The sequence below is a fragment of the Leptonychotes weddellii genome, chromosome 1 (genome assembly GCF_054177405.1).
Source record: "Leptonychotes weddellii isolate Sample4059 chromosome 1, ASM5417740v2, whole genome shotgun sequence".
In the NCBI taxonomy this organism is placed as follows: Eukaryota; Metazoa; Chordata; class Mammalia; order Carnivora; family Phocidae; genus Leptonychotes; species Leptonychotes weddellii.
This window is the reverse complement of record NC_138369.1, coordinates 169,212,984-169,235,865: the sequence shown is the minus strand read 5'-3', so window position 1 is coordinate 169,235,865 and position 22,882 is coordinate 169,212,984. Positions and strand designations below refer to the sequence as shown.

At 34.5% G+C, this 22,882-nt stretch overlaps 1 protein-coding gene across 2 annotated transcripts in view; it reads right to left on the bottom strand.

Annotated features, from left to right (window-relative positions):
* The window catches only part of LOC115944092 (uncharacterized), a 501,430-nt gene that overhangs the window by 228,492 nt on the left and 250,056 nt on the right, over positions 1-22,882 (bottom strand). Inside the window, exons 3-4 of one of the 2 annotated variants that reach the window (XM_081798852.1) lie at positions 12,585-12,633; positions 4,569-7,550 (exon numbers count right to left, since the gene is read on the bottom strand). In XM_081798852.1, the coding sequence (XP_081654978.1) occupies positions 12,587-12,633 (47 nt within the window). In that variant the 3' untranslated portion in view covers positions 4,569-7,550; positions 12,585-12,586. Of the gene's footprint in view, positions 1-4,568; positions 7,551-12,584; positions 12,634-22,882 lie in introns of those variants that run through there. The other variant, XR_014138746.1, reaches the window with a different exon arrangement.

The following is a 22,882-nucleotide window of genomic DNA, read 5'->3' as shown; positions in this document are numbered from 1 at the left end:
TCCCTTGAGTTGTTGCCTAAAACAAGATTTGCTGTTCACATGCAGGTTTTTTATACCATCTAACCAGAAAACAGAGTACTCTAAAAACTGGGTAAGTAATTTGGGTTTTACATAGGTCCTTTTAAAGAACAAATTTGTCATTTCCTTTGGAGGAATAATAAAGTTTAAGGTGGTATGTAGCAATTAACAAATCAAATGACATGCCTTCCATATACCCATACTGAAAAAATTTCTAACCCTATAAAGACGTGTGAAAACAAAATATGTAAGTGTTTATACAATAAATGTGGTCTTTAAACCATTGCTCACCAGCATATTGTATTAACACAGCAATCCAGTTATAGAACGTTCCCACCTAAAACCAAACCAGTCTGTTTTCTAAAGTGAAGTAATGCTGATGACCAGGGTTTCAGCCCAGAGCATTGACCATACATGAATAATTCTAGATGGAGCTGTGAGAGTAAAAGTCTACCTGCACTGTCATACAGCAAAAACCTCAGTGAATAGAACCAAAAAAGCAATCCAGAATAAGAAGGCAGGCAATGAGTATACTGCACAGACAAATTTGTACAAGGAAAGATAAATATGCATACAAAAAAAATTTTAAATGAGATATTCAAAATTGCATAAATACTATTATGTCTCTCTGTGGTGGCATTGTAAAAGGTTTGCAATTCAACTCTGGCTATCAACTTCAAAACTGACTCTTCCAGATTTAGGGCTAAAATTATCCTATCTAAATATCTGCAGAAATTTCAAGTTTCTGCCCCTTAGGATTGTCAAAACTGAAGCGGCTGCAGAGAAGTATGACTTTCCATTGATTGGAGTACCTGTGTCCAAGAGGTTCTATCTAAAGAAACTTTAAGTGTAAATTAATGTATTCTTTGTTACCATTTTTTTTTTCCTTGAATAGACTCGTGGACTAAGAATCTGCTATCAAGAAACATAAGATTTTCAATACTTGGTCCATACTTTCTGTACAATATGCAGCAGGGAATGAGGAAGAGGTTAGACTTGGAATTAGAAGTCCTGATGTTCAGTCCTCACTGTGTGACTTATTAACCTTGTGACTTTGCCAGTCACATCTCTGCTTTATTTGGGGAATTTTTATTTTTTTTTTAAAGATTGATTTATTTATTTGAGAGCTAGAGAGCGAGTGAGCAAGCATGGGGGCAGGGGCCAAAGGAGAGGGAGAATCTTAAGCAGGCTCCACACCCAGCATGGACCAGGATGCGGAGCTTGATCTCACGACCCTGAGATAATGACCTGAGTCAAAATCCAGAACCAGAGCCTTAACTGACTGAGCCTTAACTGACTGAGCTATTTTGGGAGTTTTTAAAATAATATTTTGTCACAGGCATTTTGGAGGCATTGATGTGAAGGTACAAAATTGTGCAGTAAGCTGAACATGCCATAATGGAATATTTGGTGACATTATTATTAATTCTATTTCTCTGATAATAGGTATGGAGTGTGAAGGGTGGGAGCGACCCTCCGGCTTTTACACTTGTGTTTAATCTCTTATAACATGTATGTATCTTGGTCCTGAAACTCATTTTTGTGACTCTATACTTCATACATTTATAGAACAGGGTTGAGTTGAACTTCTTGTTACTTATATCAAATTTATATCTCTGTATCTTGAAATTTCAAGCAGAAACAATTACAACAGCAGGAAAAAAACAATAATAAACACTCATCATTCAGAACTTACTATGTGTCTGAGATGATGATGGGTGCCTTTAATTGTCCTGTAATTTCCCACAATGACCAGATTTATAAAGAGGAAACTGAGATATACTGAGGGCTAATTAATGTTGCCCAAGGGGATTCAGGTAAGTGTTTTCCTGCCTCCTTTTCTACATTCTTTGGGTGTGATCATATTCACTCTTATTCTTTATCATATCAGACTGGTGTTGAACTTTATAGCTAAAGCTAACAGTACCTTCACCAAATCACTTTCTTTTTTTTCTTTACATAACTTAACATGTGGCAAACTTAAATTCAAACTCAAATTTAGAAGTGCAGGTATGAGAGCAGACTATTTTTTTTTTGCCAAAATAAATTTTTTTTATTATGTTATGTTAATCACCATACATTACATCATTAGTTTTTGATGTGGTGTTCCATGATTCATTGTTTGCGTATAATAGACTATTTTTTTGATGAATTATATGGTTCCCAAAATACACCTTTATGTTGTATTATATCTGGGAGTTGGTTAGTCATTTTTATCATTTTTTCATGTGCTAAAATATACATGACATCATAGGATTTATCACATCAGCCATTTAAGTGTTCAGTTTTGTGGCATTAAGCACATTTACACTGTTGTGCAATCATCACCACCATATATCTCCAGACTCTTTCATCATCCCAAACTGAAAATCTGTACCCATTGAATAATAACTCCCCATCTCCCCCCACCCTGGGCCCATGGTAACCACTGTTCTACTTTCCATCTTTATGCATTTGACTACTCTAGTTACTTCATAGAATTGGAATCACACAATACCTATTCTTGTATGTCTGGTTTCTTTCACTCAGCGTAATGTCTTCAAGGATCATCCACGCTGTAGTATGCAGCAGAATTTCATTCCTGCCTAAGGCTGAATAATATTCTAGCACATGTATATACCACATTTTGTTTTTCCTTTCATTCATTCGTCATTGAACATCTGAGTGGCTTTCACCACAAAAATGGCTTTCACAAATAATGCTGCAATAAACTTAGGTAAATAACTATCTGTTCAAATTCCTGTTTTCCAATTCTTATTTATGCATCCAGAATGTTAGGCTTCTCTTGAGACAAAAGATCACATATATTGCATAGTTGGGGAATAGAATTCAGTAATTCCTTGATCCTTTTATATAATATCAGCTTGAATTTCATTAGCCAATAAATATGGTTTAATAACTGCATTCTGTTGCCAATGTTGAATAGATTCGATTTTTCTTGTCCCTACTCTTGCAACTTAGAACATTAATCTTTAAACCACATGGTAATAAAAATTACTTTTATTATAAAACTAGTTTATAACTCATCTTTTATATACATGAAATGGTTGGAAAAATTTCAAATTCTCAAATTTTAGAGAAAGAATTTTCAGAGAGTTAAAATATGTTATTTCTCACTTGATAGCATGTATAAATACTCATTAACCTCAATTTAAGCTAATAACATCTTACCCTGACTCTAACCCATAATTTAAAAATTTGATTTTTGTAATTCTTTACATACTTCTCTGCAGTTCACCAACAATACTTTATAAAAGCAAAAATAAGTACACTTTAGGCAAAGCTTAAAACTTGAGGGTCAAAATTTAGGAGATACCTATTCATATAAGGAAAGGTACTAACTTTGCTCAAAAGAAAACAGAAGCGATTTCATCCAAGTGGATGAAAATTATCATCCTTTCATCCGGTTACAATGCTAAAATCTTATTTATTGAAGCAAAACTATAAAAATATGAATAATTTATCACATATTTTTATAATTCAGCATACAACTAAGGAATGTAACATAGGTTATAAAATCATGTAAAAATATAGCATAAGAAAGACAGGACAGAAAATCAAATACAGAAAATATGGTTTGCTCTAATACCTTAGATAATAATATATATTCTTATGGCCTATTTTCCCCACAACAGGCTTGTGACAATATTAAATCTATCTAGAATCTATGACTTTTTATGTTCTCACACTTCATGTGTGTTGCTGCGTGATATGAATTTGGTGCTGAATAAAAATACATTTCCCAGATAAATAAACTGTGGCATATCCAGACAATGGAATATTATTCAGCACTAAAAAAGAAAGGAGTTATCAAGGCATAAAAAGACAAGGAAGAAACTTAAATGTATATTACTGTGTGAAAGAAGCCAATCTGAAAAGGTTACATGCAGTATGACTCCAACTGAATGACCTTTGGGAAGAGGCAGAACTGTGGAAATAGGAGTAAGACCAGCGTTGCCAGGGGTGAGCAGAGAGGGAGGGATGAAAAGGGGGAGCACAGAGGATTTTTAGGGCAGTGAAACTGCTCCGTATCATACTCTAATGGTGGATTCATGTCATTATACATTTGTCCAAATCCACAGAACATAATCAAGTGTAAGCCCTAATGTAGACTCTGGATTTGAGTTTAAAATGATGTGTCAGTGTAGGTCCGACAGTTGTAACAAATATACCACACTGGTGGGACTTTGAAAATGGAGGAGTCTATGTTGAGTCTCAGATCTGTACCTCTGAGACAAATAATGCAAGATATGTTAAGAAAAAAAAAGAAGAAGAAGAAGGTAGCGGGAGGGGATGAATGAAGCGGGGGAAATCGGAGGGGTGGACGAACCATGAGAGACGATGGACTCTGAAAAACAAACGGAGGGTTCTAGCGGGGGAGGGGCTGTGGGGGGATGGGTTAGCCTGGTGGTGGGTATTGAGGAGGGCACATTCTGCATGGAGCACTGGGTGTTGTGCACGAACAATGAATCATGGAACACTTCATCTAGAACTAATGATGTAATGTATGGGGATTAACATAAGAATAAAAAAAAAAAAATTGAGAAAATGGAGGAGTCTATGCATGTGTGGGGTAGGAGGTATATGGGAAATCTCCATACCTTCCTTTGAGTTTTTCTTTGAACCTGAAACTGCACTAAAAAATAAATTCATTCTGCTTCCATTCCGGACTTGGTTCCAGGTAATATAAAAAGGCAAAAGTAAATAATCCCAATATTTCTTTATTGAGATATTATTGGCTCTTTCTATTTCCCACACCTAACTAGGTTTCTTTACAGAGTAATTCACAAATCTCTTATTCATTTTATGCTTCTATGAAACCTCAAGGTAACACCTTTCACAGATTTACATCAAGCTTTTCTTATGGAAATTTCAAAATTTGCTCTTCTTTGAATAAAACTTTCTAGGGTATGGGTATATTCATATGTCCATAAATGTACTCTGTGACACTTGGTGATACTAACAAGTATTGACCACCACGTGCTAGGTATTATGCTACATAATTTAAACATTTAGTTTTAGCTACGTAAAACTGTGGATGTTTGTTTTGAATCTATAGAAAAGGAATTTCCTATGGCTCATTATGAGATGTTTTCAGCTCATTTATTCTTCATAAAAACCATGGAATGCTGATATGACTGCTATTTTATTTTACAGATTGTGAAATTGAGGCTTAGAGGGGTTAACTATGTATCTTGCTCAGGTTACATACATAGTAAGCAATGAACCTAAGAAATGAGTTTAGCAATTTGACTCTACAGCTATTGAAAGAACTCCTCTACTACATTAGAGCAAGATAATATACAGTGAAGTATACTTTGTGGAGGTTTTGCTTCATTTCTGGACTCCTTCCCTAGGATTACCTACTCAAAGGAGATCACTACTCAAAGTACGACCTAATCACAAACAGCAATGCGAACGTCACCTGAGAGCTGTTAGAAGTGCCAAATCTTAGGTATCCAGATACTGAGTCTTAATCTGCATTGTAATGAGATTTCCAGGTGATTCCTAAATCCCTTGAAGTTTGAGAAGAACTGACCTAAGCTATCTTAATTTTTAAGACAATGAGCGGATGCAAAACCCTTAATCTACATTCCAATAGGTAAAAAAAAAAATAAGTGTACAAGTAATACCAATGTCCTGTAACCTCACTCTGTCCAGTGAGAAATAACGTTTTATATGTAATTTGGTTCTACACAAAATGAATCGTACAAATGCATGCATCCCCTCCCACCCTTTTTTCTCCCCACAAATCTTTAACTTATTCAGGGACTAGATATCTATTTTATTCCCATATCCACGAGAGCGTGTCTTCGTTTGCTGTTTTACTTCCAGCAATACACACAAAAGGTGGCCTGCCCTTTACTCCTGGAATATTAGGGCTTTGCATATAATCCCTGACATGGTGACATGGAATATTTTTTCCCACTAGATGGCAGTAACAGCAATTCAATAATACATTTTATAAAGCCATTGCCAGCTTGCCACATGAACAGCAAACAATGACTCTTTGTAAGGGTTTCATGAATTGCTGGTTTTAATATAGGGAGCAAGGACTTAGTGACAAATTAGAGAACACTTTTCTCTATTGATGTCTATGTTTAAATTTCATTTTGCTTGCTTTCCAAAATTAAAAGCAGTCTTGTTTGCCTATCTCTTACCCTTAGCTATAAGAATCAGCTATTGAGAATAATTTTCACTTGTAAGAGTTTGGAAAAAACACAAGTGGTTGCTAAAATATGATACTTTGTTAACATAACTGTCAAATTATTTCATTATTCCAGTTTGTGAAGAGATTTTTCAATTTTTTCTCTATCAAAGACCATACATGTATAATTTCTAAGTGCAGAAATTTAAGATTTTCATGAGAGATCACATCTTGGATTAGTAAATTAATATTTTATTATTTTTTCCAATAAATTTTTAGAGATCATCACATATAAATATTATATATTACAGAAGTTAAGCAGTAACAGCAAGGAGAAACTGGGTTTATAGTAAAATAATATTAGGATTTTAAAAATGCAGTTCTATTGACATTCTATTTAGTTTTTAAATATGACTTCTTGCATGCAGAACATTTTCACATAAATATTTAAATATTTCTTAGAGTAAGGAAGAAGTTTATTAATCAAATATAAGTTCCTTTGGGGATATAATTAAGCAACTTCATTGTAATCTTGATGCTTCCAGGGAGTAGAAAAACAATACACTTTACTATTATTAGACTTGTCTTATAATGATCTATGTTAAAACTGCAAAAGTCTTAGCCCAGTGTTTCTCAAACTAACTACGGTGAAGAGCCAGACTATGATTTTTTTTTTTCCAAATAGATGAACTGATACTTTCAACTTCACAATAACAATAAATAACTAGAAAAATTAAATTAAAAAACTAACAGCCACATCTTATTGAGTCAACAGATACAAAATAACTCTGCCAAAGTTTTATAAAATTTTTAAATGCTTACTCTTAATTTTTATACTTACGCTTTCTAATTGGTATCAGAGCATTCTCAGAGGGATCTGGCCAGCAGATCACACTTCATGTAATCCTGCTCTAGACTGCCTCCTAGCAAGTGAGCTGCATCTACTGGGAGCTTAGTAAGGTTTTAAGTAACCAAATGTAGTAAAAACCAAGACTAGTTAGATTTTACCATTGAAAATCTCTAGGGAGGGGGCCAACTTGAAGACCAACCTGGAGTGTCTCATTTAGTCTAACAAAGGTAGACTGTTTTATTTTTCTTTTCAAATTTGGTTCTTTGGCTATCTGGAATCCTAGAGTTATTTTGCATTGAGGTACTAGGTAGTATGAAAAATACTTATATGTCACCACTGGATTTACACGTAGCACGATAGGGGTGCTCACAATCTGACAGCTCCTGGCACAGAGACGGATTCTTTCCTCCCAGCTGGGGTTCACTTGAGCCTTTGCCTTCCTTCTCTCTGTAGCCCCCTCCCCTGCCCCCCACTCTGTCCTTTTTGTCCCTCCCAGATGAGTCCTCATGACCGTGTTCTCTTCCAGGGCCAGATCTAGACATTAAACAACAGCAAGTTATACTGTTAGCAAGAAAAGCAGAACCCTTGTCTCTGCTTGCATAATGTAACAGCTTCTAGACATCAGCTGAACCATGTACACTCATTTGGTAGCAGGATGAAAGGCCAAACAGACAGCTCTCTATGGCGACATCTTTCAGGGGGCACTTTTAGTGCTAGGCTGATGGCACATAGGCCTGAATGTATGTTTTTATTTGTGAGATCTTAATTCTGTTCGGACATTGTTGTATTAACTTTCTAAAGACCAGTAATTTAATTTTAAGATCATTCCACAAAGATTTATCAAAGTATATCTATGTCAATACTGAGACATACAGTTTGGAAGTGTTTGATGTATGTGAAACTAACTTTTGCGACATAGACTTTACATTTAAAATCCAAAATGAGTTCAGTGTCAACTTTTATTAATCACATATAATTTAGCTGAGACTAGATTGAATTTCAGCATTAGAAGATTTCAAATTTGGCCTTAGATATATAAATCATTTATCATTAAATGGGAAATGTTTACTAAAAGACAAGTAGTCATGAGGTCAGAGTATTCCAAAATATTACTAGTACATTTTATGATTTTAAACACTTTATTTTTCTACTTTAATATACAAAATATGGGATATGTTGAAATTATCCAATTTATTTACACGCGAGATCGGTGTAATTTCCAAGGTATATAAATTGGGTTGTCAGACCTAGATCCGAAAACTGGGATATTTTATGTATACTATTTCTTCATTCGCTTAATGGTCTACTTTTGTTTATTTTGTTACTACGTTAAAGGTGTATGTTATAAATATCAATCAGCATTTGAAACTCAAGTTAAAATTAGCACTATTCATCATTCTTTCAGGCTACCAAAGAAAACGATACCCAAAAAAACAAAACGAAATACACAAACACTTGCAAAATAAAAAACCCACATAAAACTGATTTGTGTACCAAATAAGCCCTTTGTTATAGAGCAGTCCTCAGGAAACTAAAGAAGCAATAAGTCGAAAAACAGCTTATAAAAGAACGATTTTCAATAATATGCTCCTCTCCATGTACCAAGCCCTGGACTTCAAAGAGAGCAGTTACTGTTATCCCTGGTTGTGTGCATATAGGTACCATTCCCATCAACTGGGGCTGAGCACTGAAAAAAATTTATGCATAATAATACACAGAAAAGAGTCATATCTAAGGATTAACTAGTGCTTTAAAAAGTCAACCTAAAATGAATATATATATTTGACTCAGGTTCAGATTTTCATAGAAATGGAGGGGAAGCTTGATTAGACCTCAATTTTAAAAATGTAAATAGAAATGGTACAAATAGGTTTATTTTAGCTGCTATTTTTCTGTAAATTAGATTATAATTATAACTTAGGCTGCAACTTTAGAATGAATAAAGCAGTGGATGTTGTATGTATTTTTCTTAAATGATTCTATGTAGTATAGCGTATCTAAAAATCCTTTATGTTTGACTTTAGCAAGGGAAGAGGATCATATTTGTAAAAACATTTGAGGGGACCATTGTTTTTCCTAAGGGCATTGTTTTTCCTTATATCTTTTGATAATGTTAATGATGATGGTGATAATGATGATGATGACAAAGAGGATGAAGATAATAGAATTTACAGGAAACTCACTACATGCCAGTATTGTTTGAAAGATTCTGCACATAGTCTATTCTGTTGTGAGGATTAAATAAATTATAAATCAAACATCATGGTATTCAAATCATTCTATTTAAAAGAACCTACTAGAGGGGCACCTGGGTGGCTCAGTCTGTTAAGTGTCTGCCTTCAGCTCAGGTCATGATCCCAAGATCATGATCCCAGGGTCTGGAGATTGAGCCCCACGTCAGGCTCCCTGTACAGTGGGGAGCCTGCTTCTCCCTTTCCTCCCTGCTTATGCTCTCTCTCGCTATCTCTATCTCTCTCTCTCCTCTCAAATAAATAAAATCTTAAAAAAAAAAAATAAAAGCACCTATTGAATACAAGTCCAGTCTTCTGAAGTACTATTGTAAGTATCTAACTGATCTTCCACTTTTCTCTCAGGCTATTCTTTACACAGCAAAGTGAACTCTTAAAAATCGAAATCAGTTTGTATCTCTGATCAATAGCCTCTGATGGATGGCTTCCCATTTGACTTAAAAAAAAAAATCTAATATTCTGAACATGGCCAAGAAGAGCTTACATGGCCGTGCCCCACCCTATTGGCCACTTCAGTATTGCTCAAATAACGCCAGGTACTCTCTCCTTGGAAACTCAACTCAGGTTCTTCTCTCTGCCAGGATGCACTTTCCTAGATCTTAGTGCATAGCAAGTCTCTTCTCAGATGCTAACTCAGAAAAGCCTCCCCCAACCTAAAATAGATGATACTCTTCCCCTAATTTCCCACTCAACTCTATTTTTCTCCACATTATTCATCACTATCAAAAACAGTATGACATTTTTTATTTGTTTGGTTGTTGGTTAATGTCTACCCTTCCTCTGCTCCTATCATTACCACAAGAATGTAGGGACCATGCATGTCAGGACTTGTGTTCACTATGTAACGCTACCACTTAGAAGATTATCTAGCACACAGCAAATGTTCCATAAATAGTGGTAGATATTGAATCATTCTTGAAAGGAATCATTGAGCCATTCTTGTCAATTTTCTCTTCACACTTCAGGTGAGCTAAACTGCCTGATGTACAGTGTTAACTCCCAATGTAGGCTCATTGCTATGAATATATATGCACATACTATACCCTCACACAGAGGTTTAAAAACTTGTTAATTTGAAAATCTTTTTAAAAGCATAATCTGGCTTTGTCATACTGTTGTGCTAGGATTTACATTTTATAAAATAAAAATATTCTATGGTCAAAAGTCAGATGTACCTATCAGTCTGGAAGATATATCAGTATAAAATACAGAATATATAGATATAATATCAGTATATATGAAATATATTTAATGAATATATATTACGTTATAATACTTTATATAGTACATATATATAGTTTTCTGATGGCCAATGCCATTGTAAACAAAATTGCTTAATGTCATTAACTAATGCTATTTACCCTAAAGTATGATTTTACTATGTTTATTTTCCTTGATTTATGTTCATTTGGAAAAGTCTATAGTTTAATTTATTTTTGCTCTCTTCACACTGCCTAATCTTAAAAAGAAGGTAGTAAAATAGCAAATCCATCCTCTAACTCATTCCTTTCTGCTGAAACACATAATTTCATAATGTGATTCTTTCTTTCATCAAATGTGGTGTCTGAAGAATGCAACAATTACATCGTAGCAAAGCGGCCTTTATTCTACTATAAGGGTCAGATATTGTTGGAGACGGATAACAACACATCACAGATAGATCAGTACAAGAACTCATGCTTACTGAATTACTATTCACTTCATAAATCTTGATATCTGTTCTAACATAGGCCTTGGAGTCATTTTCATGACTATCAGAGTTGGAGTGAAAATATCACTGGGATTTGCCATTCATGGCACTATGGGTACTTTCTAATTTATGGCTGTGATAGAAAAAGGACAGTGAACATCCAGATTTTTATTTTCTTTAATTAAAAGTTAGTGTGGTAAAGCATGGAATATTGTGCATATTAACCTGACGGGATAGCTATGAAAAACAAGCTGAAGAGTTTGTTCTCGGTCTTTTGTTTATAAAGACAAACATCAAAAGCAAAAATACCCCTTTCTGACAAAAGAGATGTAAAAATATGCATCTGTGCTTTCTGAAGTGGGAGAAACTCACATGAGTGAGGTAGAGGGGTCCAAGGCGTACTTGTACATTGCCTACCTCAGGGAGGGGGATGGAGACCAAAAGGAGGAAAAGGTTAGTAACTTTCTCTTTATAGGAGTCCGTTTTGAGTTTTACAACATATTGCTTTTATAATGACATATTTATATAATTACATATATTTAGATATTTATATATACTTATATAATTTACTTATATATACTTACATAATTTACTTAAATATATTATATATTATCATATACTTATATGATCTATAATTACATATCTATAAAATATGTAATGATATATTACTATCTAGCCACTTAATCTCTATATATATGTGTATTAGTGGATTGCGCACACACATATATGTATATTTAAATTCACCAGTTGCTTTGAATTTAACATTGTTTTTCTGTGTTTTATTACTGAGGCTTTGTTCAGGGCATTTTTGTATCAGCTGTCTTTGGGTAGAAATGTTATAAACAAAAAAGTATATTTTCATGTCAGGAGAGAAAGTAAATCTGTTGCATTAAAACAATACTTTATTAAAGTGTTGGCTAATAATTTAGCCAGAACAGATATTTTAAATTATTCTAATGAATAATGACTAATGGTAAAATATTCTTCTAGTCCGTTCTGTAGGATATATATCCATTTCAGAAGAAAACATATGGCTAATCAAAATAGCTTATTATGAATATGGAACATATTAAGATTCATGGTTTAAAAGAAAAATGGAAATATATAAATATGAAATGTAAGTGTATTACTAACAGGGATCATCTAACTCTAGTAAGGAAAGAAGGGTTCTTATCATACCTATCTCATTTGGTGAAGTAAGTAGATCTTCTGACTGACAAAACTTTAAATCTAACATAAACATTCATTATTTTCAGCACAGCAAAAGAAACAATATATTATTGTTGCTGTAAAAACACTAAGTTCATAAGCCTTTGCTCCAAAAGGAAAGATTGTTTCAGGGGAGGAAAAAAAGGATATTGAATTAGAAGGGAAATACTTTGTTGACTTTTCTCAAAAATAGGACTGTACTACAGCTTGCCAAATCCAAAAATTATTGACTAGCAGAGTTTAGTTAAAAATATTTTGGATTCATATAAAAATATACTTTGAGGTCTAGGGGTTTTTGCTCACATTCTATGTCCTGCACTAGTGTACAAAATTAGAAGGGGACAAAAATAGCCAAATATGCTGTCATATGTTTTAGTACAATGCTAAAATGATAAAGTCTTTCAGATGATTAAGACTTACTGTTATTTCTGAGTCCTCTCTTTACAGTGCCATTGTAATGATCGATAACCTGAAAGGAAAAGAAATGAATCAAGATGTGGTGGTCATCATTAAAAATTTCCATCAACTTTGCTAAGAGAGTAGAACTTTAATGTTCTTACAAAAAGAAAAAAATAAATAATGAGGTGATAGATGTATTAATTAACTCTGTGGCGGGGGGAATCCTTTCACACTGTCTATGTATGTCAAATCACCACAATGTACACTTTAAATCTCTCACAATTTCGTACATCAATTATACCTCAATAAGGCTGAAATGTAAAAAGAAATTCCTGAACCAACACACATCCAAAATGTTCATGTTACATTTATTCAAAAAGAAATCTTAAAACAAAACATCCTCATTAAAATGAGATGTCTAAAGAATTTAAATATTTCAGTATAAATTCTGTCAGCTGAGACCACTTCTTCTATAATAAAAATAGTCATTCTCTTAGAACCCCTAAAAAGTATTGCACAATAATAGGATCACTAATATCAATAAATTACTTTGCTAGGAATAATCAATCCAATTCACTGTATGTGTGCTTTCTAAGTTTGGAAATCTATGACTTCCAAAAATCAAAATTCATAGGAGTCAAAATTAATCAAAATATTAAAACAGATCCAGCCAAAATTAAGTTTATATAAATTAACTATGAAGGCAAATTCTGTTCTTGTTATTGTTTATAAAATATCACAAATTAATTTTAGAGACAAAAGGTTGTCATACAGGTAAACACATGAAATACCACCAATTAATGTTTAAAATATCTGGGTTTTTTTAATAAATAATAAATTTTAATAAATTTTTACAAGTTTATAAACACTACTTTTCGAATCATAGGGTTATTAGTGGAATGCTATTTTTAAAATAGGTTTATTTTAAAATGTTAATATTAAAATACCTCATAAATTACATCTAATGTCTCAAATTTTAATATTTAAGACACTACTCCAAGTTTTTAAGAAGTATTTTTAAATCAGTCTTTTTATATGCTTTACATACGATTAATTTCCTTACCAATATTATTTGCTGTCATAGGCATTCAGAAATTAATTTATATGTGAGAGTAACTAGAAGAACTTGAAATGAGGTGAAGATTTGGGGAAACATATAATGACTGATGAGGTTTTACAAATTATATTCCAACTCTGTGAGAGAGAATCTACAAATATTAACAAAGTGATTGATGGGCTGGTCCAGTTTTTCAAACAGCAGAATATTCATGTAGGCTGTAGAAAGAATGTTTTCCTTCATTGACCTAGTTCATTCACAGTTGGCAAAATATTTGGAAACTAAACCATTAAGGAAGGCTAGTATCCTTTCCAGACCATGAAAATGCAGAAAGAGGACAGCAGAATCTAAGCTTCTAACCCAAAGTTTTAAAATTTTCATTTTAAGCCAATATAGTCTCTTTTATTTTTTGGCTTAAAAAAAACCCTACACAATATATAAACAGTTCAATAATATATTTTTTGTTTAATAAGTATAGCTAGTTATTGATCTATTTAGTACTGAAGTGAAGTACAGAAATATGGAGAACTTTACGAAGTCTAAAGTAAACTATTAAAAATCAAGTACGATTACATTTGTATTTGTGAAGTAAAATAATGTATGGTCAGTTTTATGGTTTTTACACTCCTAGTAGAACATAAAGGTAAATAAACAAAGATCTATAATTAATTCACTACCTAGATTTCAAATTTCTAAATCAGTAGTTTGAACTCCAGGGGCAACTGTGATGAATGCTTTTAATTTCCAAATATTGTTCTGTGAAATTATACACAGGATGGGGGGTTGATAATTTACAAAGGATGTGACAGTTTTTCTTTGGTAAGACAAGTGGGCTCCAAGATGTGTGATTGGCTAGAAATTCTGGGCAATCATCTCCTCATTCTGGGGACAACATATACAAATCCTAGTAAAAGGCCAAGAGGCTAACATCTTTGACACCTTAGATTTGGAATTCTATTTAATTTGTCACCCACTCCTCAATTAAGATGGCACCTTCTTTGCCTGGTGCTAATAGAAGGCTCATTGCTCCTGCCACCAGAATACTGTTGTGTTTGCTCAGCAGTGTGCCTTTCTTACAAGGTGCTGGATGGCATGCTGAAAGGGACAGAGAACAGAGACTAACCCAGATTATTGGAATGTGCTATTTGGTGGATTTTACGACTGATTGTTAGTAAAAGTTAGTATGTTTGCAGAAATTGGTCTGTAACTTATTTGGGTTTTTTTTGGTTTGGTTTTTGAACCAACTACTTGGTAGCAAAGTTGTAAGAGAAGAGACACATACTGTCTACCTATCTTTTATTGTCAAGATGAAAATATTGACAGAAATCCCCTGACAACTGTTGAAAAAAAAAATTATCTTTGGTCAGATCACAATATCAGTCTATGGATTAGAAGATGACTCAGGTCCAGTTTTGCTAGAGAAAATAGGTTGTGCTACAGTAATAACCAATCTCCATTCTGGTGGCTTCAAATGACAAAGGTATATTTCTCACTCATGCTAAATGTCTATTACAGATCAGCAGAGGAGCTCTGCTAATCATAGTAACTCAGGTAAACAGAAAAATAGGGTAGCCTCCATCTCAATTATGGAGAAAGATACAGGAAAGGTGAAGGAACACTGGTGATTAAATGTTCTGGCCCCAAGTACAATACTTACGGGCCTCAACTCCTTTACTGGCCCACTTAAATCACAAGGAGACTAGGAAATGCATTACAATTCTATCATGTGTCCAGAACAGGGGAGAATCAGAAATATTTAACAAATATTTAAAAGTACAAGAGCAATTCAGTGTCTAAAATTGAAACTGAGTTTTTCTGTTTGAATATATCCTAAAGTTGCAGTATATCCTAAAATGGTACTTTTTGGAAAAAAAAAAAAAAGATTAAATTTGACTTTGCTATTGCGTTCCTGAACTAAAGACCAAAATCTTTATGACTGAAATAAATTCTGTTCTAATGCAAGTAATGTAGAATATGAGTGAGCAGGTTTAACTATATACATGATATAAACAGTCATTAAAATTTTTTGCAAAGGGAGATTCTTAAAAAGGATAAAAAGACTATACTTTATATTTACACACTATAGCAGAAGTGGCCAAATCTTTATGTGCATACTAATAACAAGGAGTATTTGTTACAATGCAGATTTTTGGACCTTGGGCTAATATTATTATTTAATAGGACTAGTATTTAAGTGCAGGATTCTACATTTTATTTTATTTTATTTTATTTTTATTTTTTATATGACAGAGACACAGCAAGAGAGGGAACACAAGCAGGGGGAGTGGAGGAGGGAGAAGCAGGCTTCCTGCAGAGCAGGGAGCCCGATGCGGGGCTCGATCCCAGGACCCTGGGATCATGACCTAAGCCGAAGGCAGACACTTAACCATCTGAGCTACCCAGGCGCCCCTGGATTCTACATTTTAAAATACACCCATTTAATTCTGCTGCAGGTAGTGCTGAGTCCTGGAACCAGATTTTGAGAAGAGTTGGTTAGGGCTAACTGGTTCCAAGAAGCAAAAAGGGTAAGCATGAAATTGAATTGGGGGAAAAGCGAGTAGGGCTTTAATCATTTCATGGCATATGAATTTATTTAGTTGCCTAAATTATATTATAAAACAATGTAACAAGAGAACATCTGACTCAGCAGTCTCAGCAAGATGAACAGCCATGCATTGACATTGCTTCTCTGATTTGCATGAAAATTTTGAATAACTGATATGTGATTAATCTCCATTTAAATTATGAAGAACAGGGGCATAACCATTCTCTTTACAGAAAATTCCCAAAGTAACATCTCTAGTCCAGACTCCTCTCCTGAGTGTCAAATTCAAATATCCAACTTCCAACATGAAATCTCCATTTGGATAGACCTAAGAGACATCTCCATCTTCACATCTCCAAAACCAGATTCTTGACACTTGCCTCCCAAACTTCTCCTCCTGAAGCCATTTCCATCTCAATCAATGACAACAATTCTTTCAGTTACCCAGATCAGAACCGGGAGGCCATCTTTGGTGCATCATTTTCTCAACTGTTTTCTCAACCAGTCAGCAAAGCCCCTCAGTGATTTCTTTGGAGATGCCTTCCAGAATCTGACTACTTCTTATCATCTCCTTCACCCTTGTCTAATCTATGCCACCATCATCTCTTACTTGAACTGTTATAACAACCTCCTAGTGTTCTTCTCCAAGATGTGCTGATAAATGTTTATTGATAACTTTATAAATAATAAATATTGATAATGTTATAAAAGAAAGAAAAGGAAGGAGAGAAAGAAAACAAAGAAAGGAAGGAAGAAGAGGAGGAGGAGGGATGAAGGAAGGAAGGAAAGAAGGCAAGTAAGCAAGGACAAAATGAAGAAGGGGCAGAGAGAGAGAGAGAGAGAAGAAATCCCTAATTGACAGCTTTTGCAGAATTGCATGGTGTAAACACTCCCACCATGACTAATTGAAAGTGACATGACTATGTGTCCTCAAAGAGGTAAGCACAGTGACTTTTTGGGAGCCGGAGGGAGTGAATTCTAGCATATCACAGGTTCTCCTTTCTTTCACCCTTCCCAGTTGATCTTCTTCACCATAAGGCAGCAAGAGTGACCTGAATCTGATGACATCACTCCTCAGCCCAAAGCCTTACAGAGACTTGCCATTTCATTCAGAGTAAAATCTCAGATCTTAACACAGACTCTGAGGCCTGTGCATGATAGTGCTCAGGGCCACCCTGTGCTCTGTGGTCCCACCGACTCCTACCCTTGCCTGGCTCATGGCCCTCCAGGCACCCGGGGCTCCTCCTCACTTGACCTTAAAAATACCAAGTATGCCCCCACTTCAAGGCCTTTCCACTTTCAGTTCCCTCTGCTCAAAATACTTTTTCCTTAGATGTGTCTCTCCCTTACTTCCTTCTGGTCTTTGAACAAATAGCACCTAATCAGGGGCCCCTGCCCTGAACGTCTGATATAAAATGGCATAACCCCCTTCTCTCTTTAATCTTTCAGCTTGCTTTATTCTTTATAGCACCTTTTACCACCTGATGTTTATACATATAGGTAGATATTATCATCAATATTTATTACTATCTGTTTCCTTAAGGGCACACACATCAGTTCAGTTCCTATTTTCCTATCCCCAGTTCCAATGACACTGTCTGTCACATAATGAACTAATAAAATGGTATTGACTAAAGAGACATACAACATACAAGCAAATAAACGAAGAAGGTAATTTTAGTCATCAAAAGTGCCATAAAGCAAATAAAGGAGTGTGGCGAGTGATCCCATGGGGGGTGCGGTAGCCAGTGGGTGGTGACTATCTCAAGAGATGATATTTAAACTAAAGTTAGAATAACAATATAATTAGTACAGCCTGCACATAAAAATTCATTATAGCATAAAAGAGTAGGAGCAGCTTTGTGGATGATTTTAGGGTTTTAAAAAGAAACAGGTAAAAGAAATGAGTTGTTGGATGTGTTCTCAAAAAGTGCACATTGACTCCTAAAATGATGGAATAAAAAGATAGTATTTCATTTAAAGGAGAAGGAAAAGGAGGCAGAAAAGATCACCCCTTCTAGTGTCCCACCCTGAAGGGGGGACAGAGAGGAATAGAAAAATCAAGGGGGGGTTCTTTTTTTAAAGATATATTTATTTATTTTAGAGAGAGAGAGAGAAAGCACAAGCAGGAGGGGCGGAGGGAGAGGGATAGAGAATCTCAGGTAGACTCCGTGATGAGTCTGGAGCACAACACTGGGCTCGATCTCATGACCCTGAGATCACAGCCTGAGCAGAAACCAAGAGTTCTATACTTAATCAACTGGGCCACCCAGGCGCCCCAAAGGGGAGTACTTATATTTGGACAGATCTTTATACTTTCAAGGTTTATGATTTTCAGATTTATTTACCATATTTATCTCTCACAATGACTTTGAAAATAGGCAGAGTTTATTATTCCCATCATGAAGAAAAAGTGTCTAAGACTCACAGAGGTTCATGCTTCCTCTAAGGTCAACAGACTAGCAAGATACTGAACAAGGATTACCAGGCAGCCAGGTGTCCTCACGCAGTCCATTATACTGTAGCCGGTATGCTATGCCACCTTGATAAAAACTGGCAGAAGATTACCTGGAGGTCGCCAATCTGCACTATCTGAACTCAGCTCTTACAGTGGGTTTGTGTTTAAATTCCAGCTGACTTGAATTAAAGGTTGACTTCAAATGCATGGCCAAAAGGCCAACAGTAACATTAACCTTCAAAGATTCCTTCATGTCCCCTCTACTGAGTACAAACTCCTGGAGCTGGCAACCAAGGCCAGCACAGGGTGACTCAGAGGGGCATTTCCAGCTTTTCCTCACACATACCCTAAGAAAAAATTTAAAACTTTTTTGCCCATGCCAGATCACTTGCCCAAGTCACTCACCATGAAGAAAAGCAAAGAGAGGAGAAGGTATGACTTGCTTCACCTGCAACATCCACCCTTTCCTTCCTCTCATCTTTTTCTGTCACAGTTTAGCCATCTTTAAGAAGTCTTTGCAAAGCCCTCAAATCAGCTGTGTTTTTCATTCTTCAAGCATTCTTCAAAGTCTGATGACACCAGTCATATCCTGCCTTATACTACAGTTACTGGAGAAATTGTGAGATATCCCATTCCTTAAATAGAATATCATTGAGGTGAAAAAAGGACTGTCCTTTCTCTTGCTTCTTCAATTTTATATTCCTTTTGCAGGGAGTCTTCCAAATAGTGGGGAACCAATGAATACTTGTGGAATTGGATAAAACTGATTTTAAAAATGTAGCCTTCAGATTAATGACTCCAACACTCTATTGAAGGCAGAAAGAAAGATATGAGAGGTACAGAGCACAGAGTGAAATCAATAGAAGAAATTATTTGAGAGAATGAAGAAAAGTAGAAGTAAGTACAAGAAGCCAATCATATTCAGAACTGGCACAATGCATGGGTCACAGAAGCTACTCAATAAATACCTGTTGAATGAATAAATGAATGGCTGAACAAAAAGAGGGCAAATGAGGACAAAGAACTATTAAAAGATAACCTTAAAACTGGGTCCATCATTTCAAGCTAAATGGGCAAACACCAACAGAAATTAAGGCATCAAATAGACTATTCAAAGGATAGGAGGAAATATCTATCTGTATTACCTCCTCTCATGCTCTTTTGTTAGGAAGCATTTTCCTAATTAATTTAATCTGAACCACAGAAAAATTCCATGAAGAGGCAGGAGAAACATGATTCCACCCATTTTTAAATAAGGAACAAGGTTGAGAGGAAAAAGTCTCTAGATCAAGATCAGAATTGAGGGCAAAGTCAAAACTTGAACCTCTTGGTTCTCTAACTCTTTGACATTCCATGCTCCACAGACCAGCAGCATTTGTCTCCCCGGAGGTCTCATCAGAAATGCAAAATCTCAGACTCCACCCCAGATGCCTGAATCAGGATATGAATATTAATATCTCTAGATGATCTTAAGTATCAAAGTTAACTGTTTACCTGATACAAAACTGTATATAAATCTGTCTGCTTTCATAGACAAATGGATAGATACAGCATGGTATATGACATACACCATGATATGATACCATATATGATATCACACATATTTCATAAATATATATGTACATATGCACACACATATATTGCTATGTGTATACATATAACAATAGAGGAAACATCATATAGCTATATTACCTTTAATTATTAATATTGAATATTATTATAAATATGAAAAATACTCAATATTATTAAATGATAATATGATTTTTGTAAGATACATGATGATAAATATAAATTAGAAAGGAACATAGTTTAGGTCCATGGATACATCCCTTAAAGAAAAGAAATATTTAAAGTAATGAGCCTCTTTTTAACTAAAGCAAAACTGAACAGTTTGTTGGACATATAAGGATTCAATCATGTCTTTGAGAAAAAAAAGAATACAAAAGGGAACACAAATATAGCAATATATCTGCTAGCAAGCACAATAGTTGGCATCCATTTATAAAAACAAAATACTGAGAGATGTTAACATTGGAGGGTTCTTGCACACACACACACACACACACTCATACACAAATATACACAAAGAAAATAGCTAAGTAGAATGGTTTGATGCTCAACCAAAATAGCAAGATTGTGACATGCAAATTAAGGGAAATTGCTTTCGGTGATCTTTTGTTAGTAATAACAAACAATAATTTTTGGAAAACAAGGCAATAATGGAGTCTAAACACAGCTTATTATAAACACATGTACACCTCATGCTTTAGATAAAAGAATGAGCAGGAGGAGGAAGTTCATTTCCCCTTTTAGAAGGGTGAGACATTGTTTTTACTTCGAATTTTTTTTTAAGGTTCAGACAAAGCATTTCTTAAAAAGTGGTTGAAAGTTCAGAGCTAAGTTTCATAATCAGTCACTAGAGTTTTCCAGTGTGAAGATTTCTGCATATATATTTTCATTAAAGATCTTACATCAAATAGTCAAAACCCTTCACGTGGAAGTATCTTGCCTTAATGTTATTTTCAAGTTGTGAAGTACTATTTGAAAGAAAGAAGAGTTCCAAATTATGTGACTTGGGAAGAGAATTTTCCAGTGCTAAAATTATGTATCATATTCAAGATGGTTGTTATGATGAGAAAGTAAAACTTTCAACAACTTTTTTTTTTTTTTAAAGATTTTATTTATTTATTTGAGAGAGAGAATGAGACAGAGAGCATGAGAGAGGGGAGGGTCAGAGGGAGAAGCAGACTCCCTGCCGAGCAGGGAGCCTGATGCGGGACTCGATCCCGGGACTCCAGGATCATGACCTGAGCCGAAGGCAGCCGCTTAACCAACTGAGCCACCCAGGCGCCCCTTCAACAACTTTTGATTGGCTTTAGAGTTCTCAGAAGTATAATATTAGTTATGTTCAAATAATTTTTTCCAACTATCAGAAACATCTTACTCAAGGAGGACTCAAACATGTGTGTCATACATATACACAACACAATACTGTCTACATTGAATGCCTGTGGCAATTTACATTGGGTTTAGAACTGATTATGTTTATCATATGACATGCTGAAGTATCCTTTGAGAATCCTGATATTATGTGAACTGCTTCCTTGCATTCATAAATAGGATGCACAGCTAGTTTCTATACTTTATCTGTCTTTGCTAACTCTTTACTCAGGTCTATATTAAGAATCATGTCCTTACCATCTTGACCATATTGTTCATAATTGTATTTGTAGATACGGAGCTCTCTGTGATGCACCAACACCTATATGGTGCTGGGAGTTGAAAATAGAAAGTATAAGAGATTAAACTTGGAGAATTCTTGGCATTTGTAATATAGGTGTATATTAGATTTAAAGGAGATAAAGTTATATTCAAATGGTTTTCTCTCATGATGGCAGCACATTTAAGCGGCTTTCTTCTCGCACTTGACTATGGGCTCCAGAAAGACAGAGATCATGTATTAACCATGTCTGGATCCTGAAAGTATCTTTGGACACAATACTTGGACCAAAAATAGACACTTAGATTAATGAACTAATCTGAGGGCCATATACGCTGAAGTGCATAGTGTTTGGGGTGCATGTGACTGAGAAGGTAAATTAGAACCATAATATAATTAGAACCATAATATAAGTCATCCCATCTATTTCACAAAGTAGATCCCAGAGAGACTTGAAAATATATCACCATAGAACTCATTTCTTCAAGCAAAAAGCCTTGAAGAAATATATAATATATATAAATATATTATATATAATATATATATATAATATATATATAATATAAATATATATTATATATATATAAATATATATTATATATTATGTATGTAATTATATTATGTAATATATATGAATTTATTATATATTTATATAAATATAAAATATATTTTAGATATTTTGAACATATATTTATATATAAATATATTTTAATATATGAATGTACATTTATATAAGTATTTATAAATAAATTTTATAAATAAAATAATTTTTATCAGCATATCTCATTTTATTTTTGTAAATAAAATAAATTTATTTATAAAATAAATAACTAATTCATGATTTCACCAAATATTTATACTGATAATCCACCCATATTTAGAGATTTTACCTGTAACCCACCCAATTTTTTATAAAAATTCACTGATAATGAAGTGAGTCGAAGTTAGAGACCCATTTAAAAGATGTCCAGAATGGGCGCCTGGGTGGCTCAGTTGGTTAAGCGACTGCCTTCGGCTCAGGTCATGATCCTGGAGTCCC